General features: G+C 49.3%; 1 protein-coding gene across 2 annotated transcripts in view; it reads right to left on the bottom strand.

The window, feature by feature from the left end:
• Positions 1-26117, bottom strand: part of LOC123443621 (nicotinamide adenine dinucleotide transporter 2, mitochondrial-like) — a 54835-nt gene that overhangs the window by 4177 nt on the left and 24541 nt on the right. For both annotated transcript variants that reach the window (XM_045120093.1, XM_045120094.1), the window contains exon 5: positions 5918-6030. In XM_045120093.1, coding sequence (XP_044976028.1) covers positions 5918-6030 — 113 coding nt within the window. The remainder of the gene's footprint in view (positions 1-5917; positions 6031-26117) is intronic.

Genomic DNA, 26117 nt, shown 5'->3' with positions numbered 1-26117 from the left:
GAATCCGAAAGCGAAAGTCGGCAACCGCAAACTTATGTCGAGGCACAACACTCTCCGAGTATCACCTTACAGTCTAGGCACGCACACACGCATGTCTTCTCTTCTCGAGAGGATGAAATCAATCTGGCTAGAGTGTTGACCACTACTGTAAGTCACTAGATGTGATTCTCTCTTCTTAAAGAGGGTGTTAGCTACGATCATGTCGTAGTCTAGCGCAAAGCTTAAGACATCTTCTCCCTGATTCCTGATGCCATAGCCAAATCCCCCATGCACTCCTTCAAAACCCGTGTTAGATGTGCCCACGTGGCCATTGAGGTCTCCTCCTATGAAGAGCCTCTCGCCAATCGGTACACTCCTAACCATGTCCTCCAGGCCTTCCCAGAACTCCCTCTTGGTGTTCTCATTGTGGCCTACTTGCGGGGCATAAACGTTGATAACGTTAAGAACTAAGTCCCGAACTACCAACTTGACCAGGATAATCCGGTCCCCACGTCTCTTGACGTCTACCACTCCATTCTTGAGGCTCTTGCCGATCAAGATGCCTACTCCATTTCTGTTTGCAACCGTCCCCGTGTACCACAGCTTCAAGCTGGTACCCTCCACCTCCTTCGCCTTTTGTCCCCTCCATTTGGTCTCTTGGACGCAAAGGATATCAACACCTCTCCTCGTCGTTGTATCAACTACCTACCGAAGCTTAGCTGTCAGAGACCCTACGTTCCAGCTACCTAAGCGAATTCTCCTAGGCTCGGCTAGCTTCATTACCCTTCGCACTCGTCGAGTCAAATGCGAAGACCCTTGCTCATTTTCCACTACAGCCGGGCGCCGATGTAGTGCGCCACTAAGGATGCGACGATCCGGTCCTTGCTCACTTGCCACCGTATCTAGATCACGATACGGCGCGCCACCTGGGGGGTGACGGCCCGACCCTTGCTCATTTGACACCACATCCGGGTTCCGATGTGGCGTGTCGCTGAGAGGTTACGCCCCAACGAAAATCTTTTGGGTTTCATCTCCATAAGAGTGGTTGGGTTTTGACGTTGGCTCACCAAGCCTTATCACAACCCTCCTTTACCCGAGCTTGGGACCAGCTATGTTGAGAAAACATAGGCGGAGTTGGGGTTAAAATTTGTCAAAAAAATAAAAAGTTTCCAGGCCAAGCCCAGACCTCGGGAGCATCATGGATCCGTCCAAGAACCAATGCTTGAGGTCGACCTACATGGAATGATTCTGGGACTTGGTCCACTTAACAAGGAATTTGAAGGGAAGGAGCTTGATGCACACTTGGTGACCCGGACCATGGGCCAGGGGTGTGTGGCTGATCACAGTGGTCAAAGGTGAGCAAGGAGGTAGTGTAGCAGCTTCCAAGACGCCATGAACACCCCATAGGTGACTTTTGATAGTGAGTGTAGCGAGACTTCGATGGGGACAACACCTCAATGAGGTAATACATCCGGTGTTCGACCTTCTAAGATCGGCCTTCCTACTTGCATTAAAACCACGAGGACCACGCTTACAATCTATGTAGTTGCACAGATATATAAAAGCATGGATTCGACAGCTTTCAGGGCGGCCAAAATTGGGTTGCTTCACAACACCGACTGGCCTCATCTATCTAGACGAATTAGTCCGGATTCTGAAGGAGCCTCTATAGCGAGAAGGCCTTTTCATCGAGTCGGGATATGAAGCGGCTTAGGGTTGCAGCCTGCCAGCTTCTAGACGTCCCTAGGCTTCTTGCGTTTGCCGAGCTTGGAGATCGTCGCTATTTTGCCGGGGTTTGGCCTTGATGTCGCAGTGGGAGACGATAAAGCCGAGCAGCTTGCCTGAAGGAATCTCGAACATGCATTTGCCCGGGGTTAGTTGCATCTGGAGTTGGCACAGGTCGGACGGGTGGCTATCTTCCAACCTTGACTTGACCACCACGTCGTTATGTCCTCGACCGTTGATCTAATAGTCGAGGCACTTCTGCATGATGTGCTGGTATGTCAAGGCATGGTTGGGAATCAGATATCGGCTTGACCTTCTCGATAGGCACCCCTAAAAGGGGTGACCTCAAAAGATAGTGTCACGGCTAGGAAGTTTTAGGGAGTGCCAAAAATAACCTCCAAGATATGTCCCAATGGTTGGGCACACTTCTCCAGCATGATGCCGTGGAAATGTATGGAGGTTGGCCGCAGGCGTGAGATATGGCCACTTTTCCAGTGTGTCGATATAGAATATGTTGATGTCATCGTCCATCACGACCTTGGACAGCTGGCAACCCCTGAGCACCGCGGATGTCCCTAGGTGGGGAATATATAGTTCAGGTGGTTGGACTGGTCCAACAAAATCGCCTAGACGGACCAGTTAAGGTACTGAGGCAAGCCGGGCACTAGCATGTTGACCTCGCCTTTTGGACCCGCTGGGATTCGAGGCCACGAAAGACCCCATTAACCTTCTTTATGTCTTGGGGAAGACCATCTCGGGACGAATCCCACCCTTGGGTCACCGTTCTTGACGTAATCGTCGCCTGGTTTCGGCTTGTTGGCTTTTTCGGCGGCCAACTGGTCGTTGAAGTTGCCTTGTCGGCTCATGTGTGTCTCCTCGTAGCCCAGGTAGGTGTGGTAGCTGCAAGGACCAACCATTATCTCATCATAGGTTTTCCTTGGGATTTTCCCCTTCCGTGGCCATACATGCCACTACTTTTCTCCGGGGCCGTCTTCTTTATATCGGGGTGTTGTACTCGACCACAGCAACAAGGTCAGAATCCGACTCAACGTCCTTGCACTAGCGATTTTGGTTGTGCCAGGAGTTGTCCTGGCTGGTCCAATTTTTCCTGCCAGCTCGCACAGACTCTTTGACGGCCGCCTAGTCGTTGGCATGACTCGTTGCCGGCCAACTCGCACATAGTCTTCCTAGCCCTGAATTTGAAGGTCATAGCCTGCTCATTGGAAACATTGTCCAAAGAGTTTCTCATGTTGAGCCACCGTGAGATGAACCGGTGGATCATATCTTCGGGCTCCTGAACGCAATTCATGTGGTCATAGGCACTGCCCAACGTCTGGTAGATGCCTTCAAAATTTGTCATGAAGGCATCCTAGAAATCTTGCTACTCATAGATCAAATTGGCTAGGGAAGTAGCGAAGTGCGTTCAGTTTGTCTCCTCTGGCTTGGTTAGACACCTGTGAGATAGTCGGACAGGCAGTTTTCCTAGGGTCGTAGCGAAGTGCGTTCAGTCCGTCTCCTCTGGCTTGGTTAGACGCCTCTGAGGTAGTCGGACAGCCAGTTTTCTTACTTGAAGTCGCCCATATATTTGTCGATGCTCCGCACCTGGAATTTCGGTGAGAAAGGGTGCTCAAGGACGTCTTGGATGAAGCATGGTGGGTTGATGGATGCCGCCCAACTTAAGCGAATCAGGCTAAGGACCTCTAGGTCCCGCCGGTACTGTGGTGCTCTGCCAACGCGAAGGGCTTGGATGGTATCCCATGCATCAACCGACTTAAGAGTCGATCATGAAGCATGAGGGTCGGATCGAATGACGGCAGACTTCCACCCTAAGCCAAGCCAGCCTTTGCTCCGCCCCGTGATCCACAACTCGATGGGTGACCTGACAAGTTTGAGCTGCAGGTCGATTGTGGTTGGGCCAAAAAGAATTGGTGTTTGTGTGCAGCTCAGAGGTGATCACCGGTCGGTTGCGCGGCTCAGTTGACAATTCGTCGAGTGATTCAGCTCGAGGTCAATGTTGTCATCCAGATTCACGACCACAAGGGGTTTCCGAACAAGGGTGAGATAAACCATTCCATCGTTGAGCTGCCAATCCAGGATGGAAGCGCAGGATGGAAGGTTAGCTGAGAGTGCACATGAAGCAATTACCCAGGTTCACGCTCTGATGGTGGAGGTAATGCCCTACACTCCTGCTAGATTGATTGATGGTGTATATGCCTCTAATGAGGTTTGGAGTACAATGGTGAGATCGCAATGATCACATAGGTGTATCGAGACTAGATTAGATGTGTGTAGTCTAGCCCTAGGCCTCACTTATATAGGGGACAACGCTTAGGGTTTACGCGAGTCCATGTTGATTACGACCGGGTGGAGATACCCCATGATCTCCGAGATAGCCTTGCTTGATCGCCTAGTAGATAGCCACGCCATGAGGGGACCATCGGTCATAAAGCAGGCATGGGCCGCATCATGGCCTGATGGACCAATGTTGACCAGGTGGGGCTGACTTCCGGCCCGTTGGTGTACCCCGGTACATGCAACTGTCACTCTTGTTCCCCTTTTTCTCAGCTTGCTCGACATATCTTTCACAGCGATGCCAACCGGGGTACACAGTCATTCGTCAAGCAGTTTCGGTGTTGGCCATCGCCCGATTTGGTTGATCACTAGCACTCCACTCTCTACATACGTCGTGCCACTATTGCCACGCCGGCCACCGCTGATAATCTTGCCTCCGACAGTGTGTGTCGTTGGAGATCGTTTGACTATGCATGGCTCGTCACACATGCGACCCTTCTCAGCTCTCGGTTATCTCAGGAACAGAGCAGGACAATCACATATTGACACCCCTTAAAGTGCCATTCTCACCTCTTTGATTGCTTGCCTTGTCACCAAACAAAATGAGCAATAGTCCCATTAGAGACACAACACGCTGTAACCTCATTACAATATCATTTGTGTTAACAATGCCCTAACCAAACACTTCCTTAGTTTCAATAATAAGCATCCAAGTAATACAGTTGATCTTTGCTAGATTGGTCAACATCCTTAGTTGTGTTATGGATGTATGTTGTGTTCTCTTCTGGTTTGGTAAACGAAAATATCAGGTTTTACAACTCAAATTTGTGTTCACCATATATGCCCCTTGCTAAATATCGTGTCTGGGGAAACCCATTTCACGCCATGACATGAGATTAACTCGGTTAAACTTCCCTCCTTGAGTAGAGAAAGATGTACTCCTGACTAATATAACATGTGATTTTCAAATTTGGTGGAAAAAATTGTAGCTTGTATATATTTCACAGTTTTTTTATGCAAACCTCTCACAAGGTGTAATCATTCTGCTGTTTCCATTAAGTCATCGGCTCAAATCAAAATTCTTTCAAAAATTGTTGTGATTCCGCGTTCTTAAAATTCAACTCCATAACCATAGGCCCCCTAATGCTTTCCTTCCATAAAAGACTAATTAGCACCATCAAGCACCATCACCATGTAATGCTAGGATTTACTTGAGTTAGTTGTTAGACAATTATGCACCTTGATCAACACATTGATACAAGAATCATTTACGCTAAAAAAGTACTAATGCAAGCCAAGGTGTAAAATCAGTCTTGCATGATCTTAGTGATACCATACTCCATCCTTTTGGGTTTACAAGGCCTCTCACAAAGAAAACACATACCAAGATAGTCATTAACATATCAATCTTTTTTATTAACCACACTCTAAAATGCTCTCTATAATCTCCCACCTAATTTCCCCCATTTAACTGTGTTCATCCACGTCCAACAGCACAAAGGAACTGTTTTGCGCAATAAGTGTACGACAACGTGATCCTATGCTTGTTTTTCAAGTAGCGATGTGATGCCTTGGTGATTGGCTACGGTCGGACAAGGATCCAATGAGAAATCATTGGACATGTAGCACTACTCATAGCACACTTAGTGTTCGTATTAAACTGTAGACATCAACCAATGAGTAAATGGTCTAGTGAGTAATGTGGGGAGAGGATGGCAGGGATAGTGGAATTTGTATTAGCAACATATATGATTCTGGTAAGAGGCCTTCTAAACCCAAAAGGTGGGAGTATATAACATACAAGTTTGAAAGCAAATAGCAACACAATAATAAATCTATAGAATTTATATGCGCCTCAGTTACAAAAATAAATTCGGCCTTCTGAAATAAAGACAAGCGTAACTTAATGTAGTATACATACTTGTAGTCTAGTCTTCACAACCCATAAAGGATTAGTTGCAACAGCTGTTGCAATCCCTGCACAGGAAGCAGCTAAAATATTTTCCTGTATGGACAGTTCGCCATTTTTAGCATCTGCAAAATGAACAAGAACAGTCAGGATCTCACCCGAGTATGTAAGTTGTTCTATTATCTGCATCAACAAAAATAGAACATGGTTAATGTTTAATATTTAACATGGTATGCTGTCAACAATCAATACAAATTAAATTCTTATTTAACAAGATCGACCACCGTGGATTAAAAAACCATACCGTTAATTTATCATAACAAAAATACATGCGCAGACAAAAAAAAACACCGCGTGGATAATATTTATGCAAATTTGCACCTGGACAGTGTGATGTTACATAAATTGCCCAGACACTCTGAAAAACACAATTTGCCAAGTACCAATACAGAAATACCAGAATTCGCTAGAAAACAGTCACTAAATTAACTCCACGTGTTGGTACGAGAAATAGCACCTATGAAATGCCTAATTTGCCCCTGGCTTGAACGAATCAAATTATCTCAACAAACTCGATACGCATGTTCAAATGTTGTTAAACTGCTTCAGCTAGCTAGGTGATAGTTGTAGTGATATATCAGCTTGTGATTTTTCTAAGTAAATTGTTAAAAATGGTGAATAGATGTGTTTAAACATTGCCAAGTGTGGTGCATGGTGCAAGTAAAAAGGGAAAAGCATTTTTGCCTCTTGTAACAGAGGATAATAAATAGGCCTCCTTAATCGAATGGTTAAACCGTTAAATACACTTTTTACATGCAAAAGGCACTGAATCAGAAAGACATTACGAATTTCAGGTAAGGACAAGGAACCAAATATTTCAAAATTATCAAGGCCACTCATAGCAAAACCAGCAAGTACAACTTGGGACCTGGTAGCGGCAATCTTTTATTGTTGCTAACCAGGATTAAGATATATACATTTGACCTGATAATGTTATGAGCTCAGTAAAAAAGATGAAACATCTTTCTTGCAGATTGAATGTATCAGGTGTTCAATCCAAAAGTCCAAGTGAGAAGAAAGAAAGAAAGGCGAATCCTAATACAGTATAACAGTACAGATAAAAATTTCTTCCATTCCACAGTAAAAAATCAATTCAACTTCAACTCTCAGTATCTTCCTTGCATCTGCATGGGCATCGCCCAAACTACTCCCTGGTTTGGAGATGTCATATATGAATGTTAAAGAACCACTATTTACCTCCTAGGAGGTTTGTACTCTCCCACCTTTTCAATGAAATGAAAGCAAAGATCCTTTTGCATTTTCTCGAAAAAATATCGATCCCTGTTAGGTCTGATAAAGTTAGGTGCATTTAAGACTGTTGTGATAACATGGTGTTGTCCTGTGGATCATGTTGCTCTGAAGAATGTTTGCTATGATTAGTCATGTTCTGCTATTTTATTGTATGGCTCTGAGGTTACATGTAGTTAATACAGAGTTAGATTGTTGTGCTATAATTGATCCACGTCCTATCTCCAATTGATGCAATCATCGGTTTATGGGGGTTCTCACTCTAAGCTTTCATCCAACTATTCGACTGTCCGGGCCCACCAGGATCCAAACCAGCACAATTGGGTCCACTGCCCTAGAGGAAAGGATCAAGTAAGGTGCCCCCAAGTGGAGCCAGGAGAATGACAATGCGCCCAGAGCTGACGGGATCTAGTTCTATAGACCAGAGGGCCCCGAAGGTCAACCTTTAGTCAAGGGCCTATGGACCCCACGGGCCCCGAAATCCAAAGTCGGGCCCAGCGTATGGACACGAAGCCCTTTCCGTGGCCAGTTTCCCGGTACTTACGGAATTTCCAGATGAATACAAGGTCTCCGAATCCCCAAAATACCTCTATCCTTACATTTGTAGTCACTTGCATAGCATTTTGAGTTCACTGTGGTTCGCTTCCAACTTTTACAACATTTTGAACTTCAAATTGCTTGAGTCCTGCCACTAACCCCTACTAGGCTCCACTATAAGCCTTTGTGTGTAGGTGTGAGGTTGGACAAGGTTCATTACCAAGTGCACTCATTTCACACTGTCAATTGTGAGATCACTTGATCCTTCACCAACATCGAAAACTAGTAAATTTGGTATTGTTCTTTTCCAACTCTACTCACCTTGCTGAGTGCCATTATGGATAGGGACAGTACATCTCGCCCGGTCTACGGCAACCAAGAGGATACAGACGACTTCCATGTAGAGATGCGCGAATCTGAAGCTCGCAACAAGGACTACCTCGATGCCACAATGAAAGGGCAAATGGAGAAATCCAGGTCACGTTCAACAACCACAAGTCTTCATCATCTTCACCTTCAAGACGGCGAGTACAGATACTTTCGAGACACCTTCTAGCGCTAGTTCAAACTAGGCTCGGCGACGTCCCCATCGAGAAACCAAACTCCACCTCCTCATATAGGGGCAATGGACCTCAAAACCCCATACTCGACAGTGAACGCTGTAAACGAGAAGCTCATGAAAAATGTGTCGAAGAGGATTGGGCACCACAACTTCGCCAAGAAGACTATCAACGTTGTCAACATGAAGAGCATCGCCTACAAGAAGAGCGCAGCACATCTCCAAGAAGAGGCTCGCCATGTGGAGGAAGCAAATCAAGCTCTCCATGATGTCAAAGTTAGGAAGTATTAGTATTAGTCTAGAAGTCCTCATTAGTCTATTAGTATTAGTCTAGGAGTCCTTATTAGTCTATGTTTACTTTCCTTGCACCTCAAGTCTTGTGTAATATATATATGCCTCTTGGGCCTTCAATAAACATAAGTTGCTTTCCTAACATGGTATTAGAGCTTAGGTTAATTTTTTCGGGCGCCGCAACTCGTCCTCCTGATTCAATCTTCTATTCCGCCGCCGCTGCTTTCTCTCGCTGGCCATCGCTATCTTCCCCACTGCGTGCCTCTTGCCGAGCCGCTGCTACTCCTTCTACTCCCGGCCGCCGCTCAGATCGATCTAAGCGGACTCCTTCCCGGCCTGTCCGCTGGATCCCGTACCCGTGTTGATTCGCTGGATGTCACGCTGCCTGCAGCAGAGCTCCAACTCGCATGTGCAATTCGTGGAGCTGTTGGATGGAGTGCTGCTACGTGGTGCTGCTACCAGCTACGTGGTGCTGCTACCTGCCACGTGGTGCTGCAAGACACACCATGGATCTGGTTTTCGCAGTTCGTCTGCCTGATTGATTCAGCTATTTGTCTTGCCCGCTTCTTGATCACCTAAAAAAAAACCTCATGTTTCTTCCGCTGCCTTTGCCGCTAGTTTTTCCTCTGCCATCGCATCTTCATCTAGCATGTGTTTTTTTTCGCTGCGTCCACCGAATCTGTTCATATTTTGTGTTTTCTCATGCCATGCGAGTCCACCATACCTTAGTCCGTCGGCCTTTCTTTGGTCCTGATCCTTTCTATGCAACTTTTGTGGCCTATTTGCCTTGTTGTTTTCTATAGGATTTACTGGACTTCTTTTGCATTGTCGATCTACGTCCATCGTGCCTTATCCGCCAAGCTTCTTTTGCCGACGGTTGTCGTGGACTATGATTTTCTGCACAATGTTTTATTCTCTTGATGTGCCATCTTCTTTTGACAACCCATCTTCTCTTGATACTTATCTTGTATCTTCAAGTGATGCAGGGTCTACCTCTGATGTGCCATCTCTTCGTTCTCTCCTTCGACGACTCGACAAGTTTTGAAGACTCTTCATGCTACGACGACACTCTCAAGACGCGGATTTGGATTATCATTGTTTTTTAGTATTACACTTCTTCAAATGCAATGCTATTGCATACGCTTTGCATTTGAGGGGGGGTGTTAGGAAGTATTAGTATTAGTCTAGGAGTCCTCATTAGTCTATTAGTATTAGTCTAGAAGTCCTTATTAGTCTATGTTTACTTTCCTTGCACCTCAAGTCTTGTGTAATATATATATGCCTCTTGGGCCTTCAATAAACATAAGTTGCTTTCCTAACAGTCAACACTCCCAAAAGCTTCATCTCTCTCGCACGCGGTCGGACACGAAGAACGAAGACAAAAGAGTTTTCGTGCAACGCACTTAATGTTGTGTTTCTCCCTTCCTTCTATTCTTGCAGGAAACATATCGTGTCGTGATGCATGGTCTCCTATTGTATCGTGCCATCCCACGACCGACAACATGCCGCACAGGACTATACATGCGCTCAGGATCACACACACCGCGTCCTCAAGCGAGCTGAAACAGAAAACGTTGAAATATCGCTAACAAAAATGGTTGTCATGGACCATGGCACGGAAACGTAAACCATGCCCAGTGCGCTTCTAAGACTAGGATTACACCTAGTTTATTCAACATACTATCCCTAATCTAGGTGTGATCGCTTAATTGACTTTGATCAATCAACCTTTGCCTTCTAGGGTCTTGGGTCAAGAGATACTATGAGGGTGAAGGGAACCATGGAGAGCTGTGATAGATAATAAATATGTACAAAGTAGGCCAAATCTATTTTCTCTGAACCATAACACCCAAATATCCAGGTTCTGGAAAGGAGTTCAATCTATTATTCAAGCTCTTAAATTTGGATATAGGTGGAAGGTAGAGAGAGGAGATACAGTTAGATTTTGGGAAGATACTAGGTTTGGCACTTCCCCCCTTGCTCTACAATTTTGGCCAGTGTATTTGATTTGCAATGAGCAAACTAAATGCATCAGTGAGGTGTGGGATGGAAGTACCCTGAAGCTCTCCTTTAGAAGAAATTTTAGTGATAAGCTGATGGAATACTGGTATCAACTGCTGGAAATTGCCAAGAGCATCAGACTAACTGAAGAATCTGACTCTCTGATATGGCAATTAGAAAATAGAGGAAATATTCCTCCAGCTCTCTGTACCATGTCATTAACTTTAGAGGAGTTCAAGTATATATCCCATCTGTTTGGAAGATCTTTGTCCCTCCCAGGGTCCATATCTTCCTTTGGTTGCTACCCAACAACAAAGTGATGACAAGGAAAAACCTTAGGAAAAGGCACATCATAAAACCATTAGACTGTGTACATTGTGCAGAGAATTAATCTGTCTTTCACCTGTTTTTTGATTGTGCTGTTGCTAGGATCTTTTGGTCATACGTTGGTGATTATTTCAACATTGCCATTGGTAATGACTATGACTCTGCTGCTAGATACTGGATTTCGAACAAGAAATCTGCTGTTCAGGAAAAATAGGAACTCTATGATCTTTAATGGCACTACATGGATGTCGGTTGAACAGGTCTGGAGAGCAATTCTCAGGGTCTCAAGTGAGGGCATCCCCAAGCTCAAGATCAATGATGATGGAGGCAGATGTTACTCCCCAATCAAGACGAAGAAACCCCCCGGACCAGTGCCTTCTGAACAGGCCCATCTCTGTCCTCACCACTGGCTGGTCGCCGCAGGCGCTGTCTGCGCCCCCCTTGAAGCTCAGGAGGCCCACTGATGTTGCTGCTGCTGCAGTAATATAGTCAAAAGAATACCTGAGCTTGCTTCCTTCCGGCCTGCGTGCCTGTCTAAAATTTAGCTGTCGTTTTAGCTTTTCCTCTTCGTTTTATGTTTGGACTGCTCCTCTAAGTGGGCAGTTGTATAAGACATGGTTTGGTTTCATTCTGGTAATGGAGCCGGGGAGAGAAGCTCCTTGTTCATCTAAAAAATTGACTTTGATCATGCCAATATGGTCGTGTGGCTCCTGGGACTTGACGATGTCCGCGTGTTGATCGCCAATTCTGATGTACTCAACATTGATCTTGCCAGAATCGATGCATTCGTGGATGAAATGAAAACACACCTCAATATACTTGCTCGGTCATGGAAGACCGGGTTCTTCAAGAGCTAGATCGTGGACTTGTTGTCCATGAGAATCGTGGCGACGGTGCCGCCGTGCTCGAGCAGATCAAGCAGCAGCCGGTCCAGCCACTCCTTGGCAAGCCGCGATTGTTGCGAATATGTACTCCGCCTCACATGACGATATAGCCATCACCTTCTGCTTCTGTGATTGCCAAGTGATCAGGCTCCCTCCCAAGAACGAACAGAACGCCGGTGGTGCTCTTAATATCATCCGACACTGCCCACCATGGCGGAGTCACTATACACGAGCAAGCGCAGGTCTCTCCTGCCGTGTACCTGCACCCGGAGCCCCTATTGTCGGTTATGCAGCAGAGGATGTACTTAAAGGTGGTAAGGTGTTCTGCCAAGGGCACCTCCATCAAGCGGCTCACGTACCAAATGGCAAAGGCGATGTCTGGTCTAGTGTGGACGAGGTACCGTAGGCTTCCGATGACGTCGGCGGCGGATTTGAGCTCATCTTACTCAATTTCAGGAGGGGCTCCAAGGGAACGTGCATTGGATTACACCCCGCCATGCCGGCCTTGTAGGAGCTTGTTGGCATATGCGCTCTGCGACAAGGTGATGTCAGATCCACTTTTGGACACCTCGATGCCGAGCTAGTAGCTCAAAATCCCAGATCACTCACCTTGAACCTGTCCTTCATCTGCTAGTTGAAGTACTTGATTTCGTAGGTGTCTCGTCAGTGATGATCAGATCGTCTCATAGACTACAAGGAGCCACTTGTACACGGAGCTCTCAAATGAGATGCAAGAGAAGCCAAGCGACGCGAGTGTGTTGTTCAGCTTCAGGTTCAAAGCGCGGGGAGCTTGACGGAGCCCATACAACGCCTTCTTCAAGCGAAGCACCTTGCGTTCATCTCCTTCCCGCGCACCCAGGAGGCTGAGCGACGTATACAACGCCTTCTTCAAGCGAAACTCTCCAATGAGGAAAGCAAACTTGACATCCAAATGATAGCTTCCACTCAAATTGCGGTGACGGTGACAAGGAGCCCCACGGGGTCCATCAGCACCACTAGTCGTGCTTTGTGCTTCACCACAGCATCGGTCACGTGCTTTTTTCACCATGAACACCCACTTGAGCTCGATTAGACGACAATGCCCTGCAGGAAGATAGATCGGTGCCCATGTGTTGTTCTCCTCGATGCACGTCATCTCCAAGAGCATGACGAGGCGACACTCTTTATGTGGTTCTGCTTTGTCGAAGGTGCTCGGCTCCTCGAAGAGGAACAATCATTCAAGCGGTCGGGGTGCTCCATGGCCTCCTCCAGAAGATCGGCGCGGCAGAAGCGATGGGCTTTTCGCTAGGGTCAACGGCCATGTCGAGCGTGTCAGTGTACCTTGACGGTAGGGTTACAAGTTGGACGTCAGGTGGTACAGTCGGAGTCGTTGTAATGGCAGCAGAATCCGCTGCCATGACAAGCGTTTGGCATGTCATCGATCGGTCGCTAGATGTAGTCACTCCAGTAGGAGTTGTTGCAGTGCTTTCGACTAAAGCTAGATCCTTTGTCGTGGCAGCATTTTCACTTGTCATGGCAGTGTTTCCGTTGTCCGTTCCCCCATGCACCATGTACTCCACGATGAAGCTCTCGAAACTGTCATGGCTTACGCCGTCATCTGAGTCCCATGCTTAATCCTCCTAGAAGACCACTGCGCCTAAGATGATTCAGCACTTACTGACGAGGTCGTGCATGCTACAGGTTCATACCCAAGCATCACTGCAAATGTGCTCATGTCATCAAGCTTCCTTAGGTTTGGCCTGGTGATCTTCAAATGTGCCCCGCATCCAAACACATGCATGTATGGTTTCTAGTTGTACCACACCTCAGAATGGAGTTTTCCCTTCCACGCTCTAGGTGTAACATCTGTTGAGGACAAAGACCGTCATCGTGACGACCTCCCGCCAAAACTCTGTCGACACGCTCATCTCCTATAGAGTTCAGAATAACCTACCCTAGCCATCCTGTCGAAGAAGGTGCAGTCCCGGTTTTAGTGATTAGACTTCGAGTCCCATGGAAAACACAAGGTTTGTCCATGATTCCATCAAAGATTACTGGAAGGAACGTTGTGCTAGTGCGTTCTCGGCATTGGCGACCAGTTCACTCTCATCGCCACTTCTGTGCGTGCAGCAGTTGTTCCTTCTTGGGACCTCCGTTGCACCCTTGACTTGAGGGTTTTGGCTTTGGACAACTCGGGGACCTATCCTCCCTTGTCCTTCCCATACCTCTGTTTTCTCACGACCGCCTCTTCTCCGATGATGTACTTGTTGGCCATATCAAAGAGCTCACGCACTGGGGGGGGGGGGGGGGGGGGGGAGGGGGATCATGGTAGATCTTGCATGTTAGGCAGGGAGACCAAAGGCTGGTGGAGAAGGCCAAGACAATTTTTGCATCATGCACCTCGATGAGCAAATTCTTCACTTGGATGAAGCGCTTGATGTATGTCTCAGAACGTCTCGCCCTCGCACTAAACACAGAACTACAGGACAAATATGTTCTCAGCGTGTTGTGAGTGCCCTGAAAGTTTTCAACGAAGAGCTTTTTAAGTCATTCTAGTTCTAGATACAACACGCAAGGAGGCTGGTGAGCCACGCACACGCCAACTCTGCTAGCTGCAGGGGTAGGTGCCTGACAACCATGTAGTCATACGCACCGGCTATGCGGAGGCAGTGCGAGCCAGGTGTCTAACGGGTCTCACCTGCGTACTTGTTGATCCCACGGACCCAAAAATGTGAGAACTTGGCATTTCGAATATGAGGGTTGAACATCTTCAGTCGGAAGTAGTAGGCTTCATGACCTTCGGGGTGCCTCCATGATCCTCAAGATCAGGACGCGTGCGCCTATCTCACTCCTTGAAGCCATGAGGAGGTCTAGCCTCTCGACCAGAGGTCAGACGCTTGTCAAACTCCTGATCTCAACGTAGCATCATGAGGGCAAGGCGGCAAGCCTTTGCGAGTCCCCAAAATACTCGAATCTTGACTTCGCTGAGGCTCCGGGATGATGGGCCAAAGATCCAAAAGCTTAAGAGGGCTTTGAGTGCTTGGTCTTATAACTTGTCGTTATCAATGGGGCCCACGCCTCAAAGATCACCATCTGCCGGGCGACGGCTTCCTCGAGTTGGACCCGGATCTGATGCAACTTCTCATGACCTGGGAGGCTTTCCAGAATCTCAGTTGCGTTGGCCGCTATTGTAACCATGACGAGGTTATAGACCGTAGAGGCGAAGAGGAGGACTCTTCTTCAGGAGACCGAACTCGTTGTTGACCTAAAGAGTACGGTAACGTAGCTCTTGGAGGCGTTCGAGGCATCAGGCGGCGAACTTATCATTCTGGTGCTTCCTCCTGCTCAACGGAGAGGTGGAGGCGCATTGCCTCGAGTTGTGCGCCCGCAGGGCTTTGCTCCATGATGGGAGTTACAGGACATCGCGACTTTCAACAGCGTCGAGGACAGGCTCATTAAGAAGACTTCTCATGTCAAACCATTGTTAGGCTACCCCCTCTTTGGCATAGATTCTCAAGGGGCGAGCCAGGCGGCCGAGTGGAGACCACATAGCACGACCCAAGGACCCTGGCACGCATCTTGCCAAAGTCATCGGCGACGAAGTCCAACCCCTCAAACCTAAAGGCCTACCCCTTACAGAAAGGGGTGGCAAAGAACCAAGCCTCTACCTTCTGAGACGAAGTAGAAGACGGCAAGGGTAAGATCTTGGTTCGTCGCAAAACCGCCAATCATGGTTGTGGAGGCTATCTCGATCTGGTAAGTTGGATCCACGCACTCTGCACCTACTTGGCGCGCCAACTATCTTTATTTTGTATCGGCAGTGCCGCCAAATCTAGCCTACCCCAACTTGTTTGGGACTGAAAGGCTTGGTTGTTGTTGTTGTTGTTTGCTGTAGTGCCGTCAAGGGACGGCGTTTTGTTCAACAGGGCGAGCACATGGCCGATCAAGATGGTGAGGCACAGGGTGAAGGATTTACCCAAGTTCAGGTCCTCCGGGAGGAATTAAGACCCTACTCCTTCCTCTGATGTTTGTATTGATGTGGTGCTCACTAGGGATCAAGAGGATTGCCGACGAGATCTATATCTCTTGGGTTACAAGTCTCTCGGCCTTTCGGCGAAGAGGGAAAAGAAATAGATAAGTGGGAAAACGACTTGCCTTGTTGTATATACTTGGTCAAATTAGGGTTACAGGGCTAGAGTCAAACCACTCTCGAGCTAGCTCTCTTGGATTGTGCCAAACAGCTTCTTTTATGCTATCCTTCTCCTTTGAAGCTTACCAAGTGCGTGAGGTCTTGGTCGTCGTGTTCCCAGCACCTATGGCCAACGTCTCCGTTCCCAGGATCCTTGTCACCCATCTACTGATCAAGGTGCCTACCTAGCAACGACCCTTGCGTCCAACGAGTGCCCCACCCTACAACCTCCACACCAAACGTTGGCTACAACACCTACATATTGCGAGGGCCGACGACTTGCATGGAAGGGACGCCATAACTTTATATTGTCGGTAAGGTGACGATATAAGGACGGCATAAAAACTATGCACTATTGTTGGGCCTGAGGAAATAAACAACAGGATGAGCAACAACATAGTATTGGTCAAAATAGACTCTCAACCATCGCCAACCACAGAGACTAGAACTATCAAGCAAAGGGCCCAAAATGAAATGTTACCTAGCTTTATCAAGGGCAATGCATAGACACTTCGGAGAATAACCATATGAAGCATTCCACGCATCACTAACTTGAGGCAAATATGCTCGCTTGCAAGCAAGATCTAGAACCAACATGCCAAAAGGTGCATTTGTTGAGGAGGTCCACAGCACATCGACAAAAGAAATTCAAAAAATTAACTTTATTAAGATTGGCACTCAAAAGGTATGAAAATACTTGAGAGGAAGTGACGCCAAATGAGGAACCTCGAGAACACATAAAGGACATTCATGAAGGCCTCTGTGGGTCACACTTGGTGCATGGGGGCTGGTTGATGCGCTAGAGTGGCGGCAGGTTGGTGGGATCTTGCCGGGTGCATGTCTTGCCGGGGGCTCCGCTAGCTAGCCCGGCAAGGATCTTGCCGGGATGCCAGCCTTTGGCCTTCTGTCTTCTGGTTGTTGACTTGAACGTTTTCTTGACATCTTCGTATTTGCCTTCAGCTATCCCCCGGCAGGCCTTGATGCTGGCGTGGCTACAACTGCCCGTGCACAAGTATGGGGTACTATAGACCGAAACTTTAGTACACCGACAGGAGCCCCCGGGCCTAGGCCATACACGGGCGCGAGGCGTTGTTGGGCTAGGCCCAAACAGTGCACGGGCACACGTGGCAGGAGTCTGCTGTTGTAATCATTTCACTTACTGCGCCCCTTGCCCCCCACGACATATATAGAATGTGCAACCTGGGAGACATGCGCGGAGCGGCCAAAACGACCGCGCGCGTGCAGAAACGTTTTCTGGCGAGCCAAGAAGCAGCCCCGCGTCTTCCCCATAAAGAGGAGGCCACAGAGGCGCTTACCTATTACCTCCTCCCCTTTCCAGTCTTGGAACCGCCGTCGTCTTCTTCCTCGAGCGCGAAACAGAGCTTCTCTATCCATCCGCCGCTTCCAAGCCCCCACCATCTTCAGCCTCTGCTCCCATCGTCGCCACGCCGCCGAAGGCAAGCAAGGGCAAGGAGGGGAAAGGCGTCGTCCCGAAGAACGAGCTGGCGAAGATGCGGAAGGAGCTTGTTGTTTTACCCCCAGGGCTTGATGCGAAAGCTCTGAGGGATCGATATCTGTGCATGTGGGCGAGGGAGACGAAGGCGCACCCCGCTACTCGCGTGAGTCCAGGTTCTTCTAGTGGTGGTTGGACAAATTTCCTTTCTTTGCCGACTACTTTTACTGCGGGCTTTGTCCCCCTTTCTCTGATTTCTTCGTCGACATCATGTACACATACGGCTTCCAACTCTTAGATTTTACGCCGAATGCGGTAACATGCATGTCTGTCTTCGCCCATCTTTGCGAAAACTTTGCCGAAGTAACCCCCAAAACAGCCATCTTCCGCCATTACTTCATTCCCCGTATTCAAAAGGGAGATGCCCTTTCTGGTTCCATCACCCGGATTCCAAGATCATGGAACAAGGGGTCTTCCGCGAGAAGTGGGAAGAATGGCGGGCAAAGTGGTGTTGGATTCAGGAGGTGGACCCCCAGCCTTTCTGCTTGCCCCGAAGAACCAAGATGGCGCGCGGCGGTGACTGGAGCGCTCTCGATCCCCAAGTCGAGAAGCTCACAATCGCCATTACCAGAATCTTACGCCTCAAGGTTGCCGGGCTCACAATAGATATGGTTGGCGTTGATTTCCTTCGCCAGCACATCGCCCCTCTGCAGAACAAAGGGAGACCAGCTTCGGAATTCAAGAATGCGGCAGATATCATGTGGTTGCGTCCTGGGCTGAATAACAACTTGACGGTCCTGCGGCACACAGCTCTCTGCCACAAATCGTTCAGGACTGATGGGAAATTCAAGTTGTCGGCAAGCATAATTCCCCTATGCAACAACTCCTTGAACTCAATCGTCACCATGATGCCGGTGTGTAATGCCAATGGCCTTGACAGCACTTGGGATGAGCCAGTTGCAGAGCAAGTACAAGAGTTCTTCGACAATTTGTCGGAGAAAGCCATCCGAGAAGAAACAAACCTCATCCGCCCCACCACTGAGGAGAGTCTTGTCGCGGAGGCCGGCAACGTTGGCTTCGTGGGAGAAGGATCCAGCGAAGAGGAAATGATGCCGGAGGGAACACTTGTCGGGCAAGATGAGGTTGCCGGGGAGCACAGTGGTGCAGCTGCCGGGGGTCCTTCTGCCGAAGATACAGCCGGGGAGCAATTGCACGAGGAGCCCCAAGCTCCCATGAGGAAGAAGCGTGTTCTTTGGAAAACCACCTCCGGTGTCCCAGTCCAGCAACATTCCTCTCCTGCCGCAGCCAAGCATCTCAGGGCCACTCCTCCACCTCCTCACGTGGACACTGTGGCGGAAGTTGACTTCGACCTCTCCGCCTTCAGCTCAGAAGAGGAAGGGTAAGAGTCCTGTCGCGTCTTTTAGCTTCCGAATCTCCGGTTTTGCTTAGTTTGCTTATCTTGCTTCGGCCTGTCTCCGCAAAGATACGGAAACATTCGCGCAAAGGATGGTGAAGAGGGCGAAGACATCAACGGGCGGTGAGCCTCCGACGAGCACCACAGGCGCTCCAGCGACAACTTCGCTCAGAGAAGGATCTTCGGCAAGGGCTTCCGCCAGCGAACCCATCCTTGTCGAGGATGATCCGGCAAGTGCAGGGGCCAGCAGTCCTACATAGGCAACCGATGTTGCCGGGAATGCACTTCAATTTCACACTGTTCTGTTGCTTTTTGTACAGGGCATTGTCCACAAACTGGTACATATTGGACCGACGGGCTACTTTCTCTGCTTCTTCCTGTTCTTCAGGGAGCTCTCCTGTTTGCAGGAACTGAACGATGTGTTGTGCCCATGCTGGAGCCTGAGGCTCAACGACAAGGACTTAAGGCATGTCCTCTGCTACGGGAGCGTTTGTCTCTAGGCAAGGACTCGAGGTCCTGCCGGAGCCAGTTGCTCCCCGACAGGCTTGGTGTTGTTCCCGGCAAGGTTCTTGCTGGCGGCTTCTGGTAGCTCTGCAGGAAAGTACTGGCCGGAATTCAACTTCCTTCTCTTATCTGGCTTGCTGGTGGTGCCACGGATGGTTGACTCAATCGGAGCACAAAAGTCCCTGGTTCCACAAGTAACTTGAGGGCAGCATGCTTTGACAGTTCATCGGCAATGTTATTTTCTGCACGAGGAACATGCTCTATTTGGAGACCATCAAAGCGCTCCTCCAATCTCCTCACTTCATCTACATAAGCTTCCATCAACGGGCTCTAGTAATCTTTATTGACTTGCCGGGAGACAAGCTGAGAATCGCCACTGATGATGAGTTTCTTGATTCCGAGGTCTGCCGCGATCCTGATATTGGCAAGCAGCCCTTCGTATTCTGCAATGTTGTTTGTCGACTTCTCCCGAAGAAAACACATCTGGATTACGTATTTGAGGTGCTCTCCGGTGGGTGCGACAAGCAGCACACCAGCACCGGCACCTTGTAGCGAGAAAGCTCCATCAAAATACATAATCCATTCTTGACTCGTTTCCTTGTCGGGGAGTCGTTTCTTGAATCTCCTCGTCCGGTGTCGGGGTCCATTCAGCAATGAACTCCGCCAAGGCTCTTCTCTGAATAGTTTAAGTGCTTTCAAATATGAGACCAAAGCTTGATAGTTCCAACGCCCACTCCACAATCATGTTGGTCGCATCTGGATCTCGCAAAACCCGTTGCAGCGGAAAGCGAGTGACGACGGTGATCTCATGTGCCTGGAAATAATGGCGCAGCTTCCTCGAGGCCATAAGGAGGCCGAAGAGCAACTTTTGCATGCCAGAGTATCTTGACCTAGCCCCCTGCAAAAGGGAGCTGACAAAATAAACTGGGCGCTGCACCACCTTCTTTTGTATTGCTTCATTTGGTTGTGCAGATTCCGCTTCGTCGGCCCCAGACTCCGCAGGGGAAAATCCTGGCTTGCCGCTTGACGGTCCTGCGCTCGACTGTGCTACCCCTGCCGCTGCTTCTTCACCGTCTTCTCTCTGCGCCAGTAATGCAGCACTAACCACTTGATTTGTTGCCGCCAAGTATAGCAACAACGGCTCTTGTGGTTTAGGCGCGACTAGTGTTGGCGGAGAAGAGAGGTACCTCTTAAAATCTTGCAGCGCTGCCTCCGCTTCCGGAGTCGAATTCATTGGACCTGCCTTTTTCCAGATTTTGAAAAAGGGCAGGGCGCGCTCAGCAGATTTGGAGATGAACCTACTCAGAGCAGCAACACGGCCGGCAAGGCGACACACATCTTTGACGAATCTTGGTGTTTCAATCTGCTCAATTGCCTTGATCTTGTCGGGATTCACCTCAATCCCACGCTGAGACACAAAGAAGCCGAGAAGCTTGTCGGGCGGGACACCAAACACGCACTTCTCAGGATTGAGCTTCAAATTGATCCTGTGCAGATTCGCAACGTCTCTTCTAGATCTTGTATGAGCGTTGCTTTGTTCTTGGTTTTTACCACTATGTCATCCATATAAGCTTCCATATTTCTATGTAACTGGGGCTCAAAACCAATCTGAATTGCTCTTGCAAACGTTGAGCCGCATTTTTCAACCCGAAAGGCATATGTACGAAGCAGTACGTGCCACATGGGGTGCTAAACGCGGTTTTCTCTTCGTCTTCGTTAGCCATGAAGATCTGATGATACCCTGAATAAGCGTCAAGGAATGACAAAAGATCACAGCCGGCAGTGGAGTCCAATATCTGGTCGATGTGCGGCAAGGGCAATGGATCCTTTGGACAGGCTTTATTGACATCTGTAAAGTCGATACACATCCTCCATTTTCCAACTGGATTGGCCAACCATGTTGGATGGATCACCCCTCTAACCAAGCCTACTGCTTCCAACTTCTTGATTTCCTCAGCAATAAATTCTTGCCGCTCCAAGGCTTGCTTCCTAACTTTCTGCTTGACGGGACGTGCATGAGGAAATACAACAAGATGGTGCTCAATTACCTTCGTGGGAACACCGCGGATATCAGATGATTGCCATGCAAACACATCGACATTCGCCCACAGGAAAGCAATGAGCGCGCTTTCCTATTTGCCGTCGAGGGTGGAACTTATGGTGAAAGTTCCTCCCGTACCATCCTCCTTGGCGGGCACCTTCTTGGTCTCTGGTGGAGCTGCTGTGGATTTCTTGCTCTTGCCGGTGGAGCTCTCTGCTACATCCTCAACAGCAGCGCAGCACTCTGAGGAGGTGCATTTACAGGAGTGTGTGCAAGAGGTCTTCTTGCCGGTCTTCTTCCCCCAGGAGCTTCAACGGCAGGAGCGGGTGCCTTGGCAGTAGGCGTTGCAACTGCCTCCCGGTAAAGATGGTTGGTGCAGATAAGCGCATCCTTCTTGTCAGAGTTGATGGTGATGACCCTCATTGGCCCGAGCATCTTCAATGTATTATACGTGTAATGCGATGCCGCCATGAACTTGGCCAGCGTTGGACGGCCAAGGATTCCATTGTATGGTAATGGAATCTTGGCGACGTCGAACACAACCTTCTACGTTCTGTAGTTCAGGTCACTAACAAATGTTACTGGTAGCGTAATCTTTCCCTTCGACTGGCTCCTCCCTGGAAGATCCTCATCAGGAATTTGCAGCCTTTTGATCACATCAGGCGAGATCAAATCCAAACCGGCCCAAGCGTCAACTAACATTTTTGTCACTTTGAGGTTGCGGATCGTTGGTGAAACCAACAATGGCAGACACCCGACAGCAGTTGTGCGGTCAGGGTGATCCTTAGCGTCAAAAATGATAGGCGTATTGGACCATTTCAATGGTGGTTTTCGGGTATCGACAGATGGCTCTGTCGCATTAACTTCAGGCGCCCACTGTTTAAGCCGAAGGAGGGAAGAATGCAACGAGGCGCCCCCGTCAATGCACATCATAATGGCAAACACCCGACAGCAGTTGTGCGGTCAGGGTGATCCTTAGCGTCAAAAATGATAGGCGTATTGGACCATTTCAATGGTGGTTTTCGGGCATCGACAGATGGCTCTGTCGCATTAACTTCAAGCGCCCACTGTTTAAGCCGACGGAGGGAAGAATGCAACGAGGCGCCCCCGTCAATGCACATCATGTATGTAGCCCTCTGGAATTCGTGATCACTGGACTCATCGTTCTCCTGGTTGTCACCATCCTCGTCCCCCTCTTCCTTGTCGAGGCCTCGGGCGGGCCTCTCCTTCTGTTGCTTGGCCTTGCCGTGGCGACCCCCTCGGCCACCGCGTTTCTTGCCGGACCCCTCCGCACCATCCTGGGCCTTCTCCTTATCTCGCTTTTCATACTCAGCTTTCTGCCTCTCGACAAGCTGCTCAACTTGCCGGCAGTTTTGGATATCGTGGCCCTTGGTGCGATGGATCTTGCAATACTGTTTGTCGGAGCCCTCCGGCTTGCCGGCAGCCGCCAAGGCCTGACAGGGGGCGCACCCGGCAACGTCCTTGCCGGGGGCGTCAACCTTGGCCTTCTTGGCGGTGTCGAGGTTGCCGGATCCCTTGACAGCAAACATGGCCTTGCCCTTGCGTTTCTTGTTACGCCGTCGGCTTTTCTTTGTCGGGGCGTCGGTGTCTTCGTCTTCAGAATTGATTTTTGCGCCAGCATCTTCGCCGGGGAGCCTCCTCCCTTCTTCAGCCCGAGCACATTTATCAGCCAGAGCATAGAGCTCGGCGACATCCCTGACTTTATTCATCGCCAGCTCTTCGCGCATCTTGCGATTGCGCACGTTCTGATGGAACGCGCTGATAACGACGGCAGGATGAACGTCTGGGATGTTGTGTTCTATACGGTTGAATCTATGTATGTTCTATACGGTTGAATCTATGTATGTACTTGCGCAAGGTCTCGTCCTCTTTCTGGGGGATGAGATGCAAATCACTTTCTTGGCTAGGAGCTCGATGGCCACCGGTAAAGGCGCCAACGAAATCATGGCACAAATCTGCCCAAGAAGAAATGGAGTTTTTCGACAGATGCATCAACCACGACCTGAGGTTGGGCTTAAGCACCAACGGGAAGTAGTTGGCGAGTATCTTGTCGTTGCGAGCCCCGACAGCCCGCACCGCAATGGTGTAGATGCTCAAGAACTCCGACGAGTGAGTCTTGCCGTCGTATTTCTCCGGGACCTCCGGTTTGAACGTTCGGGAACTAGGCCACTGGACTCGCCGCAGCTCACGAGTAAAAGTTGGACAACCCACCTCGTAAGGTAGGTCGCCAGGATACCCTGGCGCAGGCTCATCGATAGTGGGCCATGCCCGCTTATCGGATTGATGGCGCGGTTCCCGCCGCCGCTCAATGGTGGTCCGGGCGTCTTCTTTGTGTCGTTCTTGAAGAACTTGACGCTGATCGCGACGGGTCCGCTGGTCAGACGACGTCGTCGAATCGTCAGAGACGTCGATCCGTCGGGTCGACGACCGCTGCCGACGCCAAGGAGAGTGTATCGTGGTCGTGCCGCCTCCAGCCTTCTCGCCATTATCGTGTGCTTGCTTGGTGGACTGCCGTTTCGAAGACTCCGCCTGCTGCGGCCCATCGCCATTAGCGTGGCCGATGAGGTTCTAAATGGTAGCTCTCCATTCTTCGAGCTTCTCCGCCACAGGAGGAAAATCCAGGAGCAATTGTGCTCGTGCCAACGCTTCCTCTGGTGTAGGCGGCGGCGAGAGGTGTGAGGAACATGAGGTGCTCTTACTCCTAATCGTGTTAGAAGGAGCTCCATCACGTTCCCGTGATCGCACACCGCTTCCACCAGCTTCTTGACGTGCATGTTGCCTCTGCGCATCTCAAGAGTGATGCTCAGGAGTCTTTCCTCGGGGATGCTTGGAACCGTCGACGTCGCGTGCGACCTAGGAAGGCCGTGGTGTATGCGCCGACGTGGGTGCCTTAGAAGGCGCCCTTCCGTCCTTGGAGTTCGCCACGCCGCCCGTAGGCAGCGCAGCTCCATCCTTAGACTCACCGGCGTGCGGGTTGTTGTTGTGGCTGCGAACAAGCCGCTCGCTTGGCTTGGATCGCCAGAATGTCGTGGAGGCTCAAGACCTCCGCCTCATCCGCCCGCGTCCATACCGTCGCCCGTCTGTGTAGTCACAGGCATACCGAACGCGGGTGGATCAGCCGCCGTTGCACCCCTCTTCTTGGGAGCCATGGCGATGAAGATGATGAAGAAACAGACGAGCTGATCGCTAGATCAGGTTAGCGCAATCTCTTCCCCCTATCTGGCGCGCCGAAGATGTTGGGGAACGACACCTATGGGATCACGTGAATCCCTTTACGGTTCGGCGGGGAGAGAGGGATGCACCAAGAGCAGAACCAACGATCAACACAAGGGGATTTTACCCAGGTTTGGGCCGTTGGAAAGCGTAAAACCCTACTCCGGCTTTTGGTGTATTGAGTGTTCTTGGGTTCTGGCTACAGGAGCGCTATGTGGTACACAGCAGCTACGCAGTGAGTCTCTAAACCCGGATCCTGATCCCTTTTCTGCTACGCCTTGGGCCTCCTTTTATATGTCGAAGATGTCACCAACAGTGGCGAACAGGGCACGCACAGGATGCACAGTTTATAGTGTTTACTGACGTCTGAAGACAGACGCATTAAATGCTTCATCAGGCGTCCCTGACCTCCTATGACACGGGAGAGGGACCCGTCCCATCGGCACTGCTTAACCCCCTCCATTGCTAGTGCCTTGACACGTATCCAAGAGGAATGACAGCTGGTTGATGCGCTGGAGCGGTGGCAGGTTGGTGGGATCTTGCCGGGTGCACATCTTGACGGGGCTCCGCTAGCTACCCCGACAAGGATCTTGCCGGGATCCCAACCTTTGGTCTTCTGTCTTCTGGTTGTTGACTTGAACGTTTTCTTGACATCTTCGTATTTGCCTTAAGCTGTCCCCCGGCAGGCCTTGCCGCTGGCGTGGCTACAACTGCCCGTGCACAAATATGGGGTACTATAGACCCAAACTTTAGTACACCGACACCAAGCAACATCATAGTAGACAATGCTAGACAACCTGGCTGCGGGACATTCAAAACATTTTATGTGAGAACCCATGCATCAAGCTATGCTCTGCGTCAATGGGCAATCCAATAGCAAATGGCGTTGTGGAAAGGGCAAAAGTAACCATTTCGACCGGATTAAAAATATCTCAATGATCTAGTGAAGAGACGATGAGTAGAAGAGTTGCATAAGGTACTACAGTCCACCAGGACTATGGAGACTTGACCAATAGGATTCGCCTCATTCAAATTGTTATTCGGAGAAGAGGCGGTCACACCAGAAGAGTTAAAACTCAAATCAACGCACTGCCACATGACCACATCCCAGACAACGACGAGCACAAAGTCATAGTGGAGAACGTGGAACAGTGGGCAACCTTGTGCTTAGGAAGAAACTCGAATATGGGGTCTCAGGAGAAACAAGGCCAACCACATTCAAGCTACAGGAAATAAATCGCCACACCGATTAAAGTTAATGAGATAACGCTGAAATATTCTTGTAAAGCATTGGACTCTAGAAATGAATACACCTTCACTTGAAAAGTCACGAATTAAATATGGAAAGATAGTATGACCTTACTCCTATAGAAAACACATTTTTCCTAGCTGGACCTCTTTGATGGTATCACAAAAGGAGAATTCATGAACAAGCAGCAGATTTTCATCGGCGTTGCCAACTAAACATGGTTTAGTGCTACAAATAAAAAA

The sequence above is a fragment of the Hordeum vulgare genome, chromosome 3H (genome assembly GCF_904849725.1).
Source record: "Hordeum vulgare subsp. vulgare chromosome 3H, MorexV3_pseudomolecules_assembly, whole genome shotgun sequence".
NCBI classification, from domain to species: domain Eukaryota; kingdom Viridiplantae; phylum Streptophyta; class Magnoliopsida; order Poales; family Poaceae; genus Hordeum; species Hordeum vulgare.
The sequence above is the reverse complement of the archived record's forward strand: the minus strand, read 5'-3'. Positions and strand labels throughout refer to the sequence as shown.